The sequence below is a fragment of the Sinohyriopsis cumingii genome, chromosome 15 (assembly GCF_028554795.1).
Source record: "Sinohyriopsis cumingii isolate HCF-2022 chromosome 15, ASM2855479v2, whole genome shotgun sequence".
Lineage (NCBI taxonomy): Eukaryota > Metazoa > Mollusca > Bivalvia > Unionida > Unionidae > Sinohyriopsis > Sinohyriopsis cumingii.
The window spans coordinates 21,313,780-21,333,882 of NC_142975.1; the positions used below are offsets into that span (position 1 = coordinate 21,313,780).

Genomic DNA, 20,103 nt, shown 5'->3' on the forward strand with positions numbered 1-20,103 from the left:
TATAATGCCTCTAACTGAGAATGATACATAAACAAAATCATAGATTGTAACAGTATAATGCTTCTAACTGAGAATGATACATAAACAAAATCATAGATTGTAACAGTATAATGTCTTCAACATCAGTCTTTTCCTTTTCAGTCAGCTCCTTCCATTTTGGAGATATTTTCTTTACTATACGGATGTCTAAACATTTTGATTTTATGTAAATATTTTTTCAATTTAAAGTATGAAATGGTACCATTATTGCTAGCTTGTATTTAATATTATATAATAATTATATACCATTTTTTTCAAAGAGAAGTTTCTAATTGTATTACATACCTATTACATTACTAATATGGTGTTCGATATGTACCGTATGTTCAGTCTGTAGTCCTCTTGTATTGCACATTCCATATTGAACACCTAAAATATCCATATCACACATTCAGCGTGGAAGTACTTTTACAAGTTAAAATATTAAATAATAGTCCACTTAAAACACCATTTGGAATTTTAAGAAATACAGTTATATTTGCAAAAATGTACACTTTTGTTGCTATGGCTAATGGGAGAGTACCATAAGTAGCAAAGTTCAGTTTATGTGCATTTCAATGTATATAGGTCGAGAAATTAGAATTCATTGAGGTGGACAACAGTATCTTGGACAGAGTGTTTGACATTGAGTTCTCAGATGGAGCTTATGTGCAAAGTAATATCAAATGAGAGAAATAGAGAAAGAGTACTTCAACATAAATCTTGAATTGAAGTTTTAAATATTCAGTTAAGATAAACTCTTGGAGTCATGTCAGTATTCAATGCATTGGTTAAAAATGCCCCATGTTTGAACAAAATTGATGTTTAATTTCCAAAAGACATTCCACAATGTAAATCATTTGAAACACCAAATGTAGCTAAAGTCCATTTCAGCTTGAGAGTTTTCAAAAACACCAAATTTAGCTAAAATCCATTTCAGCTTGAGAGTTTTCAAAAACACCAAATGTAGCTAAAATCCATTTCAGCTTGTGAGTTTTCAAAAACACCAAATTTAGCTAAAATCCATTTCAGCTTGAGAGTTTTCAAAAACACCAAATGTAGCTAAAATCCATTTCAGCTTGAGAGTTTTCAAAAACACCAAATGTAGCTAAAATCCATTTCAGCTTGAGAGTTTTCAAAAACACCAAATGTAGCTAAAATCCATTTCAGCGTGAGAGTTTTCAAAAACACCAAATTTAGCTAAAATCCATTTCAGCTTGAGAGTTTTCAAAAACACCAAATTTAGCTAAAATCCATTTCAGCTTGAGAGTTTTCAAAAAAGTATAGTCTGCTGAATCGTGTTTTTTTCTAAAAGGAGCAAGTTTACATGGAGGGGCTTAAAATTTGTCTGTTAAAATTACAGAGGAATCAAATTTGTGTGGTAAATATGAGGACAAAATGGACAAACATTTGTAACATAATGGTAGACATATCTCAAGGAGCAGCAGCTGTTTCGATTGTGACTCAGAATTATTACATCCATTATTTGTAGATCGCTGGGACACAACAAGTGAAATGTATGTTAAGATTTTAAATTCTTGTGCCTGTTCAAGTAGAAAATAAACAGAAGAAAACAGATCAATGCTGCAGTATTGTTTACAATTTTCATGTTATCCAAATGAATATTAAAAATTCTGTCTGCATGTTAGAGACAGAATCTTTGGTTTCTTAATTGTTTGCTTTAATTACACTCTAAAGTTCAATTTGTTAAAAATTTCTTGTATTAATTGAAAACATAAAACTTAGAATTATGTAAATAAATGAGCTTTCTTTTTAAACTTGAATGTATTTAATTACTGTTAGTCTATAAAATTTGCCTTGACATTTGCTTGGAGGTAGATTAGTGTCTCTTCAGTAAAAAGAATGTAAGAAAAGGGGTCACTTACTGGTCCAAAACCTGTGTTCCATTTGAGAAGTAATGAAAATAATTTGCTTGCCTGTGGATGCAGATTAAATCCATTCATATGTCCCATGCAACATTTTTGAAGGTTCAAAGCTAGATGGTAAATGCATATCCATAATGCAGACACTTATGATGCAACTGCCACAGTACGTATATAGACTTAGCCAAGGCTACATAGAATGTACATGTTGAGGGCTGTACAATATCTTTAATAAAATGCCTAATGCCTACTGGTAATTCACTTTTTTAAAACAATGTGTGAATAAAAAGGGGATTTGTAATAAATACTAAACCATCAGTTGCAATCAGTTGGGTCATCAAATAATATGATTTTCCATCCTATAACTACATATACCCTTACTGGACATGAAAAAGATGAATTCATATTATGTGCAACTGACACTGACTCCTTAGGGTCTATCTTCACCCTCAGAACACTTGGTCTGAGGGTCATAACTTGGAAACTGTTGAGAATCCCATTATATTAACTATCTATTACATTTATTGGGCATGAAAGTATGAATTCAGATGTGCAGTTGATACTGGCCACTGGATCAATCTTTACTTTAGGACTTTTCATATAAGATAGCTACGGACAAGAATAGAGAAATATGCAATTGAAATTAGGCCCTGGGTCAGTTCTAAACCATACAGCAGACTGAACCCTCAATTTGAGGTGGTTGTCAAAATAACTTAGTTCAGCTTCTCAATTTAACATTGAACTTCAAAATATTGATTTTGTAAATTTCTTCATCATGATTGATAAGCTTTTATTCTTTCGTAATTTATTGTATAGCTCTTCCTTGATGTATTTTGCAATACATTTACTTTGCCATGAATGTCATCATTTTGTGACCATTGTGTCTGCTCTGATTCATATTCTTTTTCAGAAGCCACATAACTCTGTAATCTACATGACATTTGTGTACTGGCATCAAAAAGCCACATAACTCTGTAATATACATGACATTTGTGTACTGGCATCAGAATATCACATAACTCTGTAATCTACATGACATTTGTGTACTGGCATCAAAATGCCACATAACTCTGTAATCTACATGACATTTGTGTACTGGCATCAAACTGCTTTTATTTTAGACTTTTGTCTCACAGATCTCATGAAGACTGCTGACTTTATATTTTTCTTTGAAAGCATTGTTGTCATAGGTTTCAAGAAGCCCAAGATCACAAAAGCACCCAATGAAATGTTATTTTACATGTGATATGCCTTGCACATGGATGTCTTTAGGTTTTGTATTCTAAATAAAGGGGTAGATACCAGTACTACAATTTTATAACTGAAATGCACAAGTTAGTCATCAACCAGTGAAGTTTTCTTTCTTTGTGTGGAGTTTTAATATGAGGTTTAAATATCCACACAGCCCTACACTTAAGGGTGACTGCCTCCACCTGTCTATGTTAACATTATGCATACAATGAGGATAGGCACATCATCATGTTACAATTTTCACCCTAATGCAAGTGAGTTTCAAGTTCATAACCAATGAAGTTAACTCACATACATCAAATTATTGTATTTTTTACCATGGATGTCTCAATACACTTTTCATCTAAGGGAAAACCATATTTTTAGGACATATTTATCCTCCGCCTTCAAGTAACCTTTGACCTATAGCATACATTTTCTTGTGAGTCTATGCTGACTGAAGAGCAATGTTTTTTTCTACTACAAACCAAGAATAAGACATACTTATTGCACTTTAATCTGTCTTAGGACGAAGATTTTAAAAAAGCTTCATTTAGTAGAAAATTTTGTAAATGAGGAAATTATATCTTCCTTATGGACATGTACTTAGATATATTCATTATTATTAATTCAGTCTTATTCAGATTTGTTACATTCCTATCAAAAGACAAACTGTAGATGTAGGCAGATGCTATTGTATTGTGATTTTCACTATGCCTTTTATTATCATTTATTTTATAAATGTTGAAGAAATTATCATTTCTGAGTCGATCATAACCATTATTGACCATCACAGTAATCGCTTAAAAGATAAATATAAATGTATTTCCAATTTAAAAATGGTTACAATTACAATATTAATTATATATGTTGTAACGCTAGAGTTTTTATACGACAATCAAATTCTTTACTTCAGGTTTATAGAATTTATAGACAACACAGATGATGATTACACGAGTCATTTAAATGCTGCGGTGTTCCTGTGCTCCACATATCAATATATAATTTTGGCTATTGTCTTCTCCAAAGGAAAACCCTACAGAAATACCATCTTCACAAACTGTAAGTACACCTCTCCCTCAATAACTCATGCACATCAGGGTCCAAAAACATCGATCACACTATAAGTGAGGCACAAGTTTTCGAGGGACCTATAAAAAAAGCCAAAACCAATAAAGGGATCGACATAAAGGCAAAAGGGGGGTGGGTGGATTGGCAGGTTATAATGTTGAATACTCAATTTATAATCATGCTGATATTTTAACTGTGAATAAATATCTCTTATAACGGTGTACTTTGTTTATTTTTTTCCTCATAGAGTAACATTAATTTCAGGATAAATTACAATATATTGAGGAGATCATCAAAAACATTATTCCACATGGTTTCCGTTTGCTTAACACGTGTACCACTTTACACATTGTGTACTATGTCAATGACTTGTGTGTTGAATTGGATACATTCTAGTTTTATTGTTTGATCCAAATTAGACAGGTGTTTTTAATACAAAAGTTTGACACTCTTTTCGAGAAACATGAACAAACAAATGAATGAATGATAGATGGATAGCTTTGATTGAGGTAGAAGTAAAATAAAAAAAAATCACAAGGGTTAATCATTACCAACATGACATTAATGGGTCTACAAATTTAAAACAACGTAAATTTGAACACAATAATACTGGCCATTTGTGATACGCTTGACAATTATATACAATGGTGTCAGGCATTTCTGTGCTCTTAAAGTTTCCATCTCCAATATTGAAGCAAAATGCATACCAAGTTCGAACGATTGGTGAAAATAAAATACAGCAATGCTTACCATTTGAAAAGAGGCAGTTGTCACCAGAATATTCTGTTCAAAATAATATTAATTTTGGACACAGGGGATACCACCCCCGTGTTTTCCTGACTTGCAATATGTCTGCCTATTCTGCACACAGCACTGAAAAGATGTAATGTTTATCCATCGGGCTATATAAATGAAATACATTACTTTGGTCTGTTTCTGTCAGCAGCTCAGTCAAGTAATTAGGTTAGGTTTATATATAGTTTGACAAAATTCAAGGTAAAAATGACAATAAATAGCAAGAGAAAGTAAGCAAACTAAACCGATCTTGCAAAAAAGTTAGTAAAGTTCAATGTTTTATAAAAAATGAGCTATTATTTAAATAAGCTATAATTTAGAAATAGACTATACGCCGGGGAATTTCTTGAGAATTTATGTTCTAGTGGCAAGTTGACACGTTGGGTAGCAGACAATTTTGTACATGTGGGACAACTTGAAAAATTGGAAACTTGGATTAAAATGCATTATTGTTTTAAGGTATACATTTCTCTCTTTTATAAAATGTATTTATTTGTATGATTCTAAAAGATACACAGTAAATCAGATTTTCAGGGTTACTCGTTCAAGAAGGTCATGAAGTGGGTCTTCATGTTAACATTTAGAAATCACATTTTCATATGCATTCCGGGTCGAAATGCCAGATATTTTTGTACATTTTATGAATATCACTTTCCTTAATTAAAGTATGATCATTCTTTCTTGATACAAAATGGATTTTTGAACAAAAATAACACGTGATTCAGTGTTTACAGAAATGACGTATCGCTGCACAGAACTACCTGACGCGCCGAATTAGCCAACATGGTGGTAACTTCACATTTTGAAAAAACATCAGTTAATTTTTTTGTGTTACTCCTTTCTTTCTCTGCTGCCGAGAAAAATCCAGCAGATTTCTCAACTGTATGATCTTTACGTAATCAACATATAGTGTCTCCAGCCACCGTATAAAAATGTGAAACCATTTTTGATTGGTCAAATAAAATTAATTTTGATAATGGTAGTGGTCAAGAACTTATGCTCAGATTGGCATGCCTTAAATTTTTTTTCTTTGTACCTCCCTTGCTTGATTTGATACAAAAGACATATTCAAAGTGATAAAACAACAGGTCTCTTTTAATTGATTTTTTTTAATACAACATATACTTCCCAAAGTTGTTGATCAAAACAAAGCCGGCATGTAATTAGGTTTTCATAGAAGTACTCATGGGTTTTGATGTGATGATAGATTGACTCTTTTCATGTTTTCATTGAACAGAATATGTTGCGATTATAATCTTTACACTGAAACAGAATTAAAGGATTAGAACTTGACTTTCACATAGCAAGACATTTAATTGGTGTTTATTTCATTCTCTGTTGTCACCTGTTAGCATTTACCATAAGTTTTCATCAATCGCTATTTCACCAGACTGTTTATTTACAGTGTATTGATAACTTTTTATCATAAAAACAACTTACATAATATATGATTTCTTATTTAGAACTTGGAGATTTCACAATATGGTTTCTATCTTTATGGGCATTAAACACCATTTTTGATGATAAAACAAGTATCAAGGTTTAATTTACCAATTCTTATCATAATTTTTTCATGTTCAACATATTTTAAAGATATTTAAAATATATATTCTTTGGAAAAAATTGGGAGCCATGCCAGACACTGCGTTATAAGTGGGATTGCGAGTTATCTGTGCGCGAATTATCGAGGGAATGGTGTAACTCCTTCTCATTCTATAAATAAATTCTTGTCATAATTTTTTTGACAGGTGATATGTCAATGTTTGCAAAATTGTTTGCTATTACCATATTCTTTACATTGAGTACAGTCAGTAAAGAGCTAGAATTTAAAGTCAGTAAGTAAATTAATCTAATGATTATCATGGTAAAACATTTCCATACATAATTCAAACCCCAGCCCTTGCTCATTTCCTCAGGAATCAGTAAGCATTAGATTTCACATACTAATTCATATAACATATTTATAAGATAGCTTCAAAATATGAGTTAAATGCAATATTCAGTTTGAGTAATTAAAGAACAAAGGTTTAGCTTCCATGTTTTTGTCACATGGAACATTATTTATTCACTGATTATGTAATATAATCAGTTTTGTTTTGTAGATTAGATAAAAGATAGGTTACATCGTTTTTCTTCCATCTGAATATCAAATGATATAAAGTTTTTTTTTAAAATTTGTACAACTGTTAGTTATAAACTGTTATCAGATCTCAATGAATCTTATTAGTCTTACTTGACTAGTAGATTATTGGTTTGGATTTCTTTGACTACAGGGAAGTTATAAGGTTTTGGAATTGATTTGAAATCACAATTGCAGTATTACTTTTTTAAAATCAAATACTCCTCTAAAACAGATAGCTGCTCTTTAATTCTGGGAAATTTTTTGAAAATGGAAGGAAGAGCATACTAAAATTGATTAACTGCTTACACACACAAACATGGCTAAGTTGAATTTGATTATTAATGATGAGAAATGTCCTCAGAGGTACATACAGTAGGACAACCCAGGGTCCATTTATAGAGCATATTGACTTCTTTCCACTGCAACACTGAGATGAAGCAAAATTTTACAAGTTGTTATAAAAGGCTTGTACATGTATAAGAATTATTTGAAAGACAAATTCCTGAGAATGAGTTTGGAAAATTTAAAATGAATAAATAGATTTAAAATTAAAAATTTGTTTATGTTTGACTATTTTTTTCTTCCAATTTTGAATCAACATAACACTTAAGAACTCCAAAGTAATGCCTCAATAGAATGCCTGAAGAGAATAATGCCTTCTGTTCTATCCTAGTTGCATGATATCTAACCTTGATAAAAAAATTATCAGGAATTCCTTAAATGTCATTGGACAAAATAGGTGGGAAGAGCTTTGATTTAACATCAAAATTACATTACATGTATTTGGAGCTGGGAAAGCAGAGATGGTTTTGAAAAGAACTTAGTTTGTATTGCTTGCTTCTATAGGGATATGTCCTGGTTTGTCCGAGCATTTCCCAGTCTAGGTTTTTCCATGTTTCTCCCAGCATAACCCAAAACTAGTGCAAGCTTTGCTGGACATAAACTTGCTTAAACTAAAATTAGTCCCACCATTTCCTAGTTTGACGAAGAATTAGACAAACCCAAGTTTCCTTCCTTCCTTGCTCAAGCTTGAAATAGAGCTGATTATAGCCAGTTTTTATCATTTCCAATATGAATAATCATTTAAGGTGTAATTTAAATACTGGTAGTGCCTAAACACAAATCTGCATAAAATGAAACTTTAGCTACTGTTTAAAATATTATGATCCCATAAAAAGATAACTTTAATAGCAGTAACAGAATTCATGTTGCCTTGCTTACCTTCCAGGACAAGTTGTCCATGATTACAGTTACAACCTCCCATTATATGAATGCTCTAGAAATCTTGAAAAGAGAGAGTCCAGAACCAGAGTAAATTCCACAGCTCATGTGGGATCTTCCTCCTTTTCTCAGACACTTGTAATACTAAGTTGTGTTAAATTCACTCTTAGAAAACTGCCTTTGTTTGCTAATTTAAATTTTTTCAGCAAGTTATTCTAATTTTCCATTTTAACTGATTGATCATCCCACAGTCCTTGCATTATTTGATTTTGAAATTAGATGTCTTGATTGTTATGGGGACTTTATTGCACTATGTTTATCTAGTGGTGCCCTACCCAGTTTAAGGGGAAGTAATTCCTCCTGTGTTGTTGTGCCAGACTTTTTATTTAGTACTTTGTTTATAATTTTGTCTACGGAAAGTAGTACTACCCAGATGTGTTCTGGAACCTTAATTTCCTTTTGTTCATCAATTTTGGAAATTAATATTAAATAGTTCTTGGGCAGTACCATAATTTGTCTATCTCATCAGTTGTGAAGTTTGTTTAATAAATACTATGAAGTATTTGCTTGAGCAGTTCATTCATATTACTACACTGAAATACTTTTATAGCGCTTCTTCATCAGTATCTTTTTGATAAAGTTCTTGCGTAAGTGGTATGTAAGTTTTGCATCAAATAATTATGTTAATCTGCTTTGAAAAAGGATTCACTTAAGCAGTGCAATTTTGACTGTTTCATTCACAATTTTATTTGACTTTGGCAAATATGTACTTACTTAGATACAAATTTTTTATTGTGGTGTTAAACAACTTTAATTAATAATAATAATAATAATAATAATAATAATAATGACCTTATTTAAAGAGGGTAACACAATTAGCTAAGAATTAATCTAACTTGAGGCCCGCATACAAAAGAATTTATTTATTTTAGCTGCATCTCTGAAACCACTGGATATATTGGGTTTGGAAGAAGGAAATAGAGTGAGCATTTCTAACCTCAACTGGAATACTATTCCAGAGTACTGGAAACCTTTTTTAAATAACTTCTTATTTATTTTTTGAATTTTATACTGTTTGGTAATTTTATACTGTTTGGTAGACATGGGTCGCAGGTGGGGAGTATTACCAGGTAGCCTATACTGGAATAGTGATTGTAAATATACAGGAGCACTATTATAGGATATCCTGTACATTAATTTGACTTTTCTCAAACAGATTCAGTCTTTAATAGGTAATATTTTTAACTTACCATCTAAATTTTCCTTGCTTTCTTTCTGGATTGATATTAACCCTAATGCTCATTTTTGAAGATGTGCCAGCTTTGCTATGTTTTTATCATTTGAATTACCCCATACTGTATTACAGTAGTCTAAATAGTGTTGTATGTAATTCACTTCTTCATTGATATATTTCAGAACCAAATATTTCCCTAAGATTTTCTCTATCAGAGAATGCTTACTTTGGCAGTGTACATTTTTCTTTTCATGAATGTTGCAAAATGTGTCAAAATGTGTGCATAAAAATGCCCCACTGGATTCTGAACCCAATGTTTGTCTTGAACAACATATATATAGAATGGTTGTCCATTCTGCTGTTTATGTTTTCACTCAAAGACTCCTTATAATTTCTTGTTGGTCTTAACACATTAACCCCTGGAGCTTTTTGTCATTTGTGCCTGAAAATCGAGTAGGAAACACATTTTGAAAGCTATTTCTGAATAGACTCGAAAACACCAAATCCCCAGTCATCTTTCAATAATATACTGCCTAGCTGTTTAGAAACATCATTTTTTGTTGGCTATTTGACTCGCACATGAGCAGAAGGGTAAAAGATGGACTTCTTTTTTTTGTTTTTATTTTTGTTTTTTTGCTAAACGGAGCCATTATTTTTGTATGGAGACCACTCTTTATTCCAAATGCCCATCTTATCCTACTTTTTGCAAAGGCTCATCTGTCTGTTTGCAGTTCATACCAGTTTGCCTTAGATCTGAGACCAAAAAGTCTAAAATCCGGACACACAATCGGATTCCAACCACAGGCGAATTTTTGGTAGAAAAAAGTCGGTCCAAAAAAAGAGGTTTTTGTATATGTATTTTGTAGTGCAACTAGATATTCCAGATTATTTGGTATCATTGTAGAGCTACATCTGTCTACCTTTCTATAATACCACCACTTTAGTGTATCATGCATGACCATGATGCTACAGAGCTCGGCAGTAGGCTACTACCTCCTGCCCCATAAAGTCGTCACTAGGGGTTAATGTATTAAATGAAAATGGGCCATCTGACATCCAATATAGACACCACATTGACCATCTTGAAAATCCTGTGCTTGCTACTCCTCCTGAACTGAAAGTAATATTGACATGGGTTTTCACCAGAAGGGACGCATGTTTATTAAATGTAGTTTGTGGATATGCTTGAAAAATACCTTGAATGATTCCATTTTAATAATTTGGTTTCTTTCTTGCAAACAATATTTATTATAGATTAGCAGATAGGTAAATCTTGCCATTGTCTGAAAAGGACAAGAGATGGCTCTCCTTTCTGGATCAGTGAATGAAGTCTTTTGCTTCTTACCAACAGAGGTTTGTTCTCCTCCTTTTCTATCAACATCTTGTTCTGGGTTTCAGTATGTGGTGACATGCTAATTAAGAAACACCAAGCAGCACCTAACTGTTACTGCAGTCTGTAGAGACAATGCCTTCATCAGTAAGCACCTCAGATGCATTGTGCAAGTAGAGACCAATTCTTTAGATCACTTTCCAGCAACTTGTTTTAACAAGGTTATGGGGAATAAGATGGCCCTGTTCCTTCATGATTGGACTGCTGCATGATGCCCCTGTGCTAGGTATCACTATAAACTGCCACACTGCAGACATCATAGCGATATGACTGAAACATTGTTAAAGTAATGTTAAAAATCCAAATCCCACACACACACACACAGACAATGGGAAGTTTAGAATTTTCTCATAATGATTAGAGCATGAACATATTTCTTGACTTAAGGCAGCTAATTTCAACTTTTTTTTTTTTTTAAGAGAAACAGATTCAGTCATGACAAAGGTTACTATTCCACAATCTTTCACATGCTGCATCATAATGAGAGAGAGGAGATGGATAAAAAAAGACCTCTCCAATCTTTTATTGAATTTTGATTTCATATACCCACAGGCATTGTGTCTGTGCTCAAAATGAAATCTTCCATGGTTGCTAACCTGGCTGAATTAGGCACTATTTGAACTGCACTAGAGGTCTCATTGTTATACTTTTGCATAAGACCAGCTTCCTCACTTTGTTAGCTTCTGCAGGCAGAAACAGCATAATATATGCTTACAGTTTGATCTAGACTACTTACAGTTCCATCAGGATGGGTTAGGGTCCATTGCCAAGAACAGGTTCCTGCTAATGGGCAGACTTTTTGTGGTGAGACCCATTTCTAACTTGGACCATTGAACTTATTGAACAGACTCCATTGTGAGCTTCACCTGAAAAGAGCTGATATGGCGGGAAATTCTATCTATTCTTAACTCTGAAAGAGGAAAAGGACATTATCACAGTGCAATTTCTTATCATACTGGATAAGATGTTTTAGCTATTCTGCCTGTGGAGAACTAGCCCACCACCACCACCAAAATCAAATGAGCTTGCTAAGCACTTGGCTGATGAAGTTAGGGCAGGTCACAACAAGTATTACATCCAAGCAAAACTGTTTCCTAGGTCACTTGATGCAAGCTGTGGGCTGGAGGAGAGAATCAGCTCAGTGATCTTTAATTCCAGAAAGCTTGATTACACTTGGTGGGACCTATTGCCACAGTGGAATATGTTACCTTTCTGGGTCATTTGGCAGCTACTTATTGTGGCATGACATCAGATGGATTTGTAGGGAGAAAAACTTTCCTTTTTCCTCAAGCTGCATCTCAGCATGCAGTTAGTGCTCCAGTGGGTTTCTTAATCTAGAATTTTCCTCACATAATTTAGGTGACTGGAGATAGTGTCTCTGGAGTAAGAGGATGTAACTCTTTCTGCCTTTTATCCATTCTTCAAACATAATATGATTGGATAATATATTTGAAGAAAACAGTTTCTTCTGTAAAATGTGTTTCTTCAATAATATTTACCCAGTTATAATATGAACACATCCTCTAATCCTCCCTACAATTATATCCTACCAAGGGAAGTGTGCATTCTGGTCCTGTAGTAACTGAAGTACATGCATGATTTGGGTGCCAATCCTACATCAAGGGGAGATCACTTCATTTGGCTGCCACATATGTGGCCAGACATCATTTAGCTTCCATAACATCTAGATTGGAGGGTTGGATTTGCAAGTTAGTGGTAGTACCCTTAAGGTATTATGATCAGATAAGTGTTATCAAATAAACATATTTTACTGGAAGGTTGGTTTTACCACAATTGTTCAAATGAAGATAGTGCTAATCTTACAGGCTGCAACAGAGGCTGTTTTCAGGGATGGTTTGAACATGCAACAGTTAATAAATGAAAGAATGGGTAGAATCTTGAATTACTGGAATACCTTTTCAGCTAGCAAAGCATCAGTCCATTTGAGGGACTTGTTAATTCATACTAGGTTAAATGAAGGTATGTTAACTACTTATCAGATTCTTTATTCATATAATGATACATCCTAACATATTTTGACTTTACAAGGAAAGTAGATATTTCAGATAAACTGATCAGTGCTTTAATAAGTTTCTTTCTCATGCAAACTGTTTTGGAAATTCTGTCAGCTTTTACTAGATATTCTCAGATTCCCTACTTCATGGCAACCATACAAATGCTTGGTTGTTTAATGTCGACCAAGCTATTCCATGCTTGCCATAGCATAGAAAAGCAATGACATCTATGGATATCAGACATCATGCAGTATCCAAGCTTTTCCAAATGAGATTGGTGACTTTATCAAATGAATTTTTAATAAAATTAAAGGAAGTAAATGCTTACTGAATTTAAAAGTCTATATTAGTCTATTTTTTACTTATCATATGCATGAAAGACTTATTCTAATGCTTCCATTTCAAATTTCAGCTTTGTTCCTTGGAAACCTAGTGGCATGTCTTGCACTTACTGTATGGTTGACAGTGTACCCCACAGAACCAGTGGCAGATTTCTTTAATGTATGCATTAGATGAGATTTAGTTTTTACTTCACTATGCAAACTTTGAAAACAGTGGTAAAACCAGTGTCCTTTTTTATGCAGATTTAGACAAGATTAACATTCTCTCATGTTTTATTAAGTGGTTTTTATATTATGTGTGTAAATATAAGAGAGACAATGTTGTTATTATACTGTGTAAGTAGATAAATACAATGTTGTTATTGTATTGTATGTGTAAACATGGAGAGATAATGTTACTACATTTCAGAAGATAGGGTTTACTTGTCAAAAATGTCACTGTGCAAGGTCAAACATCTACACAAAGTGTTCTGTGAGCCACAATAGTTGGTAGAACATTTGATTCATAATCCAAAGGTTGCTTTTTTGATACCTGCCCAGGTCAGCCCAGATTAAGTCCCAATTTCTCAGTGTCATAAAGCCAGTAACATAATGAAGGTGCCATGTCAAATCAACCAACCAACCACCAACAAAGTTGCCTGGCTTTCTCCATTTGAAAAGACAGTGTGTCATCAGCAAAGCTGTAAAGGACTCATTTATATATTTTGTAAACTTGTATATAAAAAACATATTTCCCGATATACATTCTTAATTATTTAGACGTTAGTGTGGGATAGTTGAGTGTGTTTGATAGTAAATACTTGGCTGTCAAAAGTAGTACTACAAGATTTCTGTTGAACATTGTGTCTGATCTGTCAATGGCAACATGACATAGCTTTCTGCTTACACAAGTGACACAGGAACACCTGGCATATCAGGGTACAAGTTTAAGGAGCTTGGTGGTTAGTGTGCTGGACTCATGACTGAAAGGTGCGAGTTTGAATCCTACCAAGGCACTTTACTCCATTTTCTTCAGCACTACATATCCTACTTGTGTTGCTATGCCATAAAACATCAAATCAAACCAGCTAAGTTGAATACAACAACTGATAAGGAATATAACTGACTTTCAAAACTCTGATACAGAACTGTAACATACAATGTTTCTCCACAATTTCATAAAAATGGGAGAAAAGCTTATTGTCAGGCATGGATTTGTGGAAGATGCAGTTGTTGATCATAACAATAATGTGTTCATCACTGAGGTGGTCTGTCTCAGAGTAATGTTTCTCATCATCATCATTACAGTTACAGAATCTAAAGTTTTTTCTTTATTGGTCATTTTCAATAATCCATAAGTGTTACTGACCCATAGACCCTTCCACAGTCTCCTTTGTAGTGTTGTCAGCTTTGTCTCCCATACTAGAAGTGTACTGAGAATAAGACTAAGGGTGTAAAGCCACTGCTTTATCATAGAGTGATGCAAAGTGCATGATGAAACATTTCATGTTGCTTAAATATATGAGTGTTACACTTAAAATGGTCATTCATATAGTTGATTGGGTCAAATTATTTTAGCAAGCTGACAACCCCAACACCCAGCCCTAGGTGAGATATTTAAGTTGTAAATAAGGGAAATAGCCTATACACCTTACACCATATATTTTACTTTGCTTATTGAGAGGGTTCCTTCACACCTTACACCATGTACTTTACTTTGCTTATGGAGAGGGTTCCTCCACACCTTACACCATGTACTTTACTTTGCTTATTGAGAGGGTTCCTCCACACCTTACACCATGTACTTTACTTTGTTTGTGGAGAGAGTTCCTTCACACCTTACACCATGTACTTTACTTTGCTTATGGAGAGGGTTCCTCCACACCTTACACCATGTACTTTACTTTGCTTATGGAGAGGGTTCCTCCACACCTCACACCATATACTTTACTTTGCTTATGGAGAGGGTTCCTCCACACCTTACACCATGTACTTTACTTTGCTTATAGAGAGGGTTCCTCCACACCTTACACCATGTACTTTACTTTGCTTATGGAGAGGGTTCCTCCACACCTCACACCATATACTTTACTTTGCTTATGGAGAGGGTTCCTCCACACCTCACACCATATACTTTACTTTGCTTATGGAGAGGGTTCCTCTACACCTTACTTCATATGGCATATTACTATTACCGTTAGTCATGTTTTTCTCAAGAGAATCCTGTTTGTTTCAAAGAATTTTATTTCTTTATCTCTCTTTTATTCCACATTAGGTGCTGTATATTCTTATCTATAAAACTGATAGATAAGCTCAGCTTCCCATAACAAACACTCAATTTTTTATATATATTTACATTAGGAGTGAAATGATACAATGTACTGCTTATCGATACAATTCACAATACACATCCTTCAATATGATATATTATTGATATGCATATCAACTTGATAGTATTTCCATATTTAGAAAATCTGTCAGTGGTAGATGGTACCATTTTGTGTTGACATACTGTTGTATTTCTAGAATGCAGATTATACAGACTTAGACTTAGCATTGATTTATGATGTGCCTTTCTTCTCCATGTCATAAAATGCAGGTAACATGTAGAATATGAATAAGTAGATTGCTAGAAACAGAGGAAATTCTGAGCATTATTGATTGTATTAAGATAGTGTTTAAAAATTGTAATGAAGAAAAAATGTAATGCTGTGAAAGTGAGAACTATGATACAGGTGAGCCAAACAAAATGATAAAATGAGGTAAAGGCATATGTATGCTAAAAATCTCAAGCTCTGTACAAAATACCTTTTAAATGCCAAATTGATGATGTGTTTATTTTTGTTGTTGATTTTTTTGTGTTATGCCTTAGATGTCAGTAGTGCAAAGAGAGTATTTTGGTCACTATGCAGTGTATGTGGATTTTAGCATAACACATTTCTCATTAAGTTAAAGCAGTTATTCCTAGGGACATGGTTTTCACCTGCATCATGCAATAACCTCTTGCTGCCACAGACTTGCAAAAACATAAAATATAGAATTTCAATATTTAACACAAAATCTTAACACAGTGACATTTTTGACAAGATTGTAAAAAAATCAGTCAAGTTTTGCCAGCATATTTATAGTCATATTTTCACACTATTTCAGCAATTCTTCAATTTTTCACATTTTTTTTAACTTTGTGACTTTTTTTACCAAACAATGTTAGCCTGATTACCATATTTTGCTGGCATGTAATTCCATGCTTTGTGACCAGGAAGTCTGAGCTTTATATTATACCATACTCCAATTCATCTTGTGTATGGATTATCGCATTCAAATCACTTTATTGTTTGTCATGTAATTTTTCATATGTAAAAAAAATAAAATAATAATCTTCCATGAGGCCTTCTATAATAACATTTGTACGAATATATGTATGACCAAATATTTATAAGATGATGTGTCATTAGACAACAAATGCTATAAAAAAACGACAACTGATCTACTGCTACAATAAAATATGTACAAGGCTTCAAGGATGGGTACACTCAGGATTCATACAAGTAGTTGTGAGCACATGTAAAACGTCATAGGTGACTACTTGATAACAGTGGTGTAAAAAGTTGTTGTCCTGAATTAAACAAAATCATACAAATGATTGTTCCTGTAGATGTTGACTAAGAAGGTTTTTGAAAGCTTGGCATACCACCAAAATAAGGTGGTATGGAATTCCATAGTTTGGCACCAGAAAAATGCAAAACTCTTCTTATAAAACTCTAAATTTGGTTTAGGTAAATATAACTTGAGATGGATTTTAGTTCATACAAATGTACATTTTCAACATATTTTAGGTTACACTTAAGATAATCAGGAGCCAAGCCATGTAAGGATTTGTAGGCTAGTAAACTCTTTTGAACTGAGTTCTCTGCTGAAATGGAAGCCACTTAGGGTTTTTAAAAGATTTGTTTGTTAATGGTGTATTTAAATGGGCATAATGAATAACTCTAGCTGTTCATTTTTTAAATTTCAGTAATCTTTCTTGATTTTATGCACCACTTATTACCCCAGATAAGACAACAATATTCTAGGTGTGGTATGATATTGTAGAATATCTTTCTGTTTGTGATGGAGATAAGATTTTATTCTATTCAAGAGATAAAGCAGTGAGTTAACTTTTTTAATGACCTTCTCAGCTTGTATTTTCCGGCACAAGATATTGCCTATCATGATGCCAAGTAGTTTTTCATTTTGAGATTCTTGTATATCCATTCCTTTTATTATTACTTTGAAATAATTCTTCTCAGGTTTTACTCTTGCTTGACTACCTATGATCATGGCTTTTGATTTGGATGCACTTATTGTCATATCATTGTGTTCACACCAAATCATGATTTAATTGAGTGCTGATTGTGTTATATAATGGTGAATCATTTGTGAATATGTTGGTGGTGGATATGTCAATGTGATATGGTAAATCATTGATGTACAGCAGAAAGAATAATGGTCCAAGAACTGATTCTTGTGAAACACCTAACATTATCAATTTCTTTTTTCTGAAAGTTTATTTAAAATAGAAACTTATTGTTGTCTGCCTTCAAGATAGATTTGAAACCAAGTTAAGCTTTCATGGTTAAATTGATATATGCTGAGCTTTTCCAGTAGGATTTTGTGTTTTACAAGGTCCAAAGCTATCAGGAACAATTTGGGAGAAATAATAATTTTTTTCCCGACCGTGAAAGTCCTTGAATTTGCAAATATTGATGAAAGTTGGGAAAAGACCAGGAATTTCCATCCACAACTTGACACCCGAAACAATTACGTAATTCAGTCATAACTGAACTGATCATGAGTTAAAATTTATCAAGGTCTAACCTGAATATTAGGAGGTTGCAGTATGGATCAATTGGGTGCTTGCCATAAATATATTTGTTGAGACATCCAAACGCTCAGTGGATTTAATTCATCTAGTAGACTTTTTGTTTCACAGACAGCCTGATAGCTGTATTATGTTTTTTTTTGTTTCCACGTAGCAACATAATGCAGGTGCACAAAGTAAAGCTAGAATTTTTATACTTTACATTGAAGTGGCTTTAAATACCAATTTATATGAATACAGTCAGATTTGTTTCATGTGACTCATTTGTGGTTTTGTGTATGATCATCTTTTCTGACATGTATGTTTTGGAGAGTCTTGAAAGAGAAACATCTTCAGATTTAAAAAATGCATGTTTTATAATCCAAAATGTTCTTTAATTCCATTTAGTAACGGTCATATGTTAACCTTGAAAAATATAATTTCATCCTTGAAAAAACCTGGAAAAGACCTGGAAATTTATGTTTAGAAAGGTGTGGGAACCATGCAAGAAACACTGTGCCTACAAGGTTGCCTTGATCTATTGCTGTTAACCAATCATCCACCATTCTAGTTAGTATAGTCTGGCATGAATGTCGTTCATGAAAGCCTGGTTGTCATGAATGTAGTAAATTAAATGATTCTGGTAGTTTCTAAATTTATTACAGACATGTCTTTCTAATATCTTTCAAAGTGATGATAAAACTGATAAAGGTCTGTAGTTATTCATTTTAGCAATACCTCCCTTCTTATATATTGGAGTAACTTTTGCCAGTTTTAGCCTGTTGGAAAAATACCTGTGAAAATATTTTTCTTTGTAATACTATCTGATATTTTTTTCTCTCCAAAACTATGAGAAATAATGTGTAAAAGTAATTATCATTTTGGGAAGAGAAAAAAATATAGTAGCAGACATAGAGAAGGATTTTAAAATATTGACTTGATCATCAGTATTACATTCATGTACATAAAATGTAATTGTATAATACTCGGCACTAACTTATATGAAGGATGGAAAATTTACAAACTCCACAAATTCAACTTGTATTCTGTACCAATCTATAGGCTGGCAAAAATGGTAAAGCAAAAATCATGGCATTTGGTAGACATTTTAATTTTTATTAAAATGTAGACAACTAATCATAATTTCAGAGCATTATCACTAGTGTTCAATTTTAAACAATATCACAATTTTTTCATTGTATTAAGTGGCACAGTGATTAGTGTACTGGATTCATGACCAGAATAGAGTGTGGCTTTTTGTCCTACTATTACTCAGCCTTGGTCAGATGCCATAGTGTGTCCTTGGGAAGGACACTTGGCTAAGTCAATTGCCTCAGTATTATAAACCTTGTGACATTATGCCATAGTGTATCCATGGGTAGGACACTTGGCTAAGTCAATTGCCTCAGTATTAAATACCTTGTGACATTATGCCATAGTGTATCCTTGGGCAGGACACTTGGTTAAGTCAATTGCCTCAGTATTAAATACCTTGTGACATTATGCCATAGTGTATCCTTGGGCAGGACACTTGGCAAAGTCAAATGCCTCAGTATTAAAAACCTTTTGACATTATGCCATAGTGTATCCTTGGGCAGGAAACTTGGCTAAGTCAATTGCCTCAGTATTAAATACCTTGTGACATTATGCCATAGTGTATCCATGGGTAGGACACTTGGCTGAGTCAATTGTCTCAGTATTAAAAACCTTGTGACATTATGCCATAGTGTATCCTTGGGCAGGACACTTGGCTAAGTCAATTGCCTCAGTATTAAAAACCTTGTGACATTATGCCATAGTGTATCCTTGGGCAGGACACTTGGCTAAGTCCATTGCCTCAGTATTAAATACCTTGTGACATTATGCCATAGTGTATCCTTGGGCAGGACACTTGACTAAGTCCATTGCCTCAGTATTAAATACCTTGTGACATTATGCCATAGTGTATCCTTGGGCAGGACACT

General features: G+C 33.4%; 1 protein-coding gene across 1 annotated transcript in view; it reads left to right on the plus strand.

Moving 5' to 3' along the window:
* The window catches only part of LOC149781389 (polyamine-transporting ATPase 13A3-like), a 409,406-nt gene that overhangs the window by 359,635 nt on the left and 29,668 nt on the right, over window positions 1-20,103 (plus strand). Inside the window, exons 29-30 of the mRNA XM_089935483.1 lie at window positions 4,048-4,193; window positions 13,392-13,480. Coding sequence (XP_089791609.1) covers window positions 4,048-4,193; window positions 13,392-13,480 — 235 coding nt within the window. The remainder of the gene's footprint in view (window positions 1-4,047; window positions 4,194-13,391; window positions 13,481-20,103) is intronic.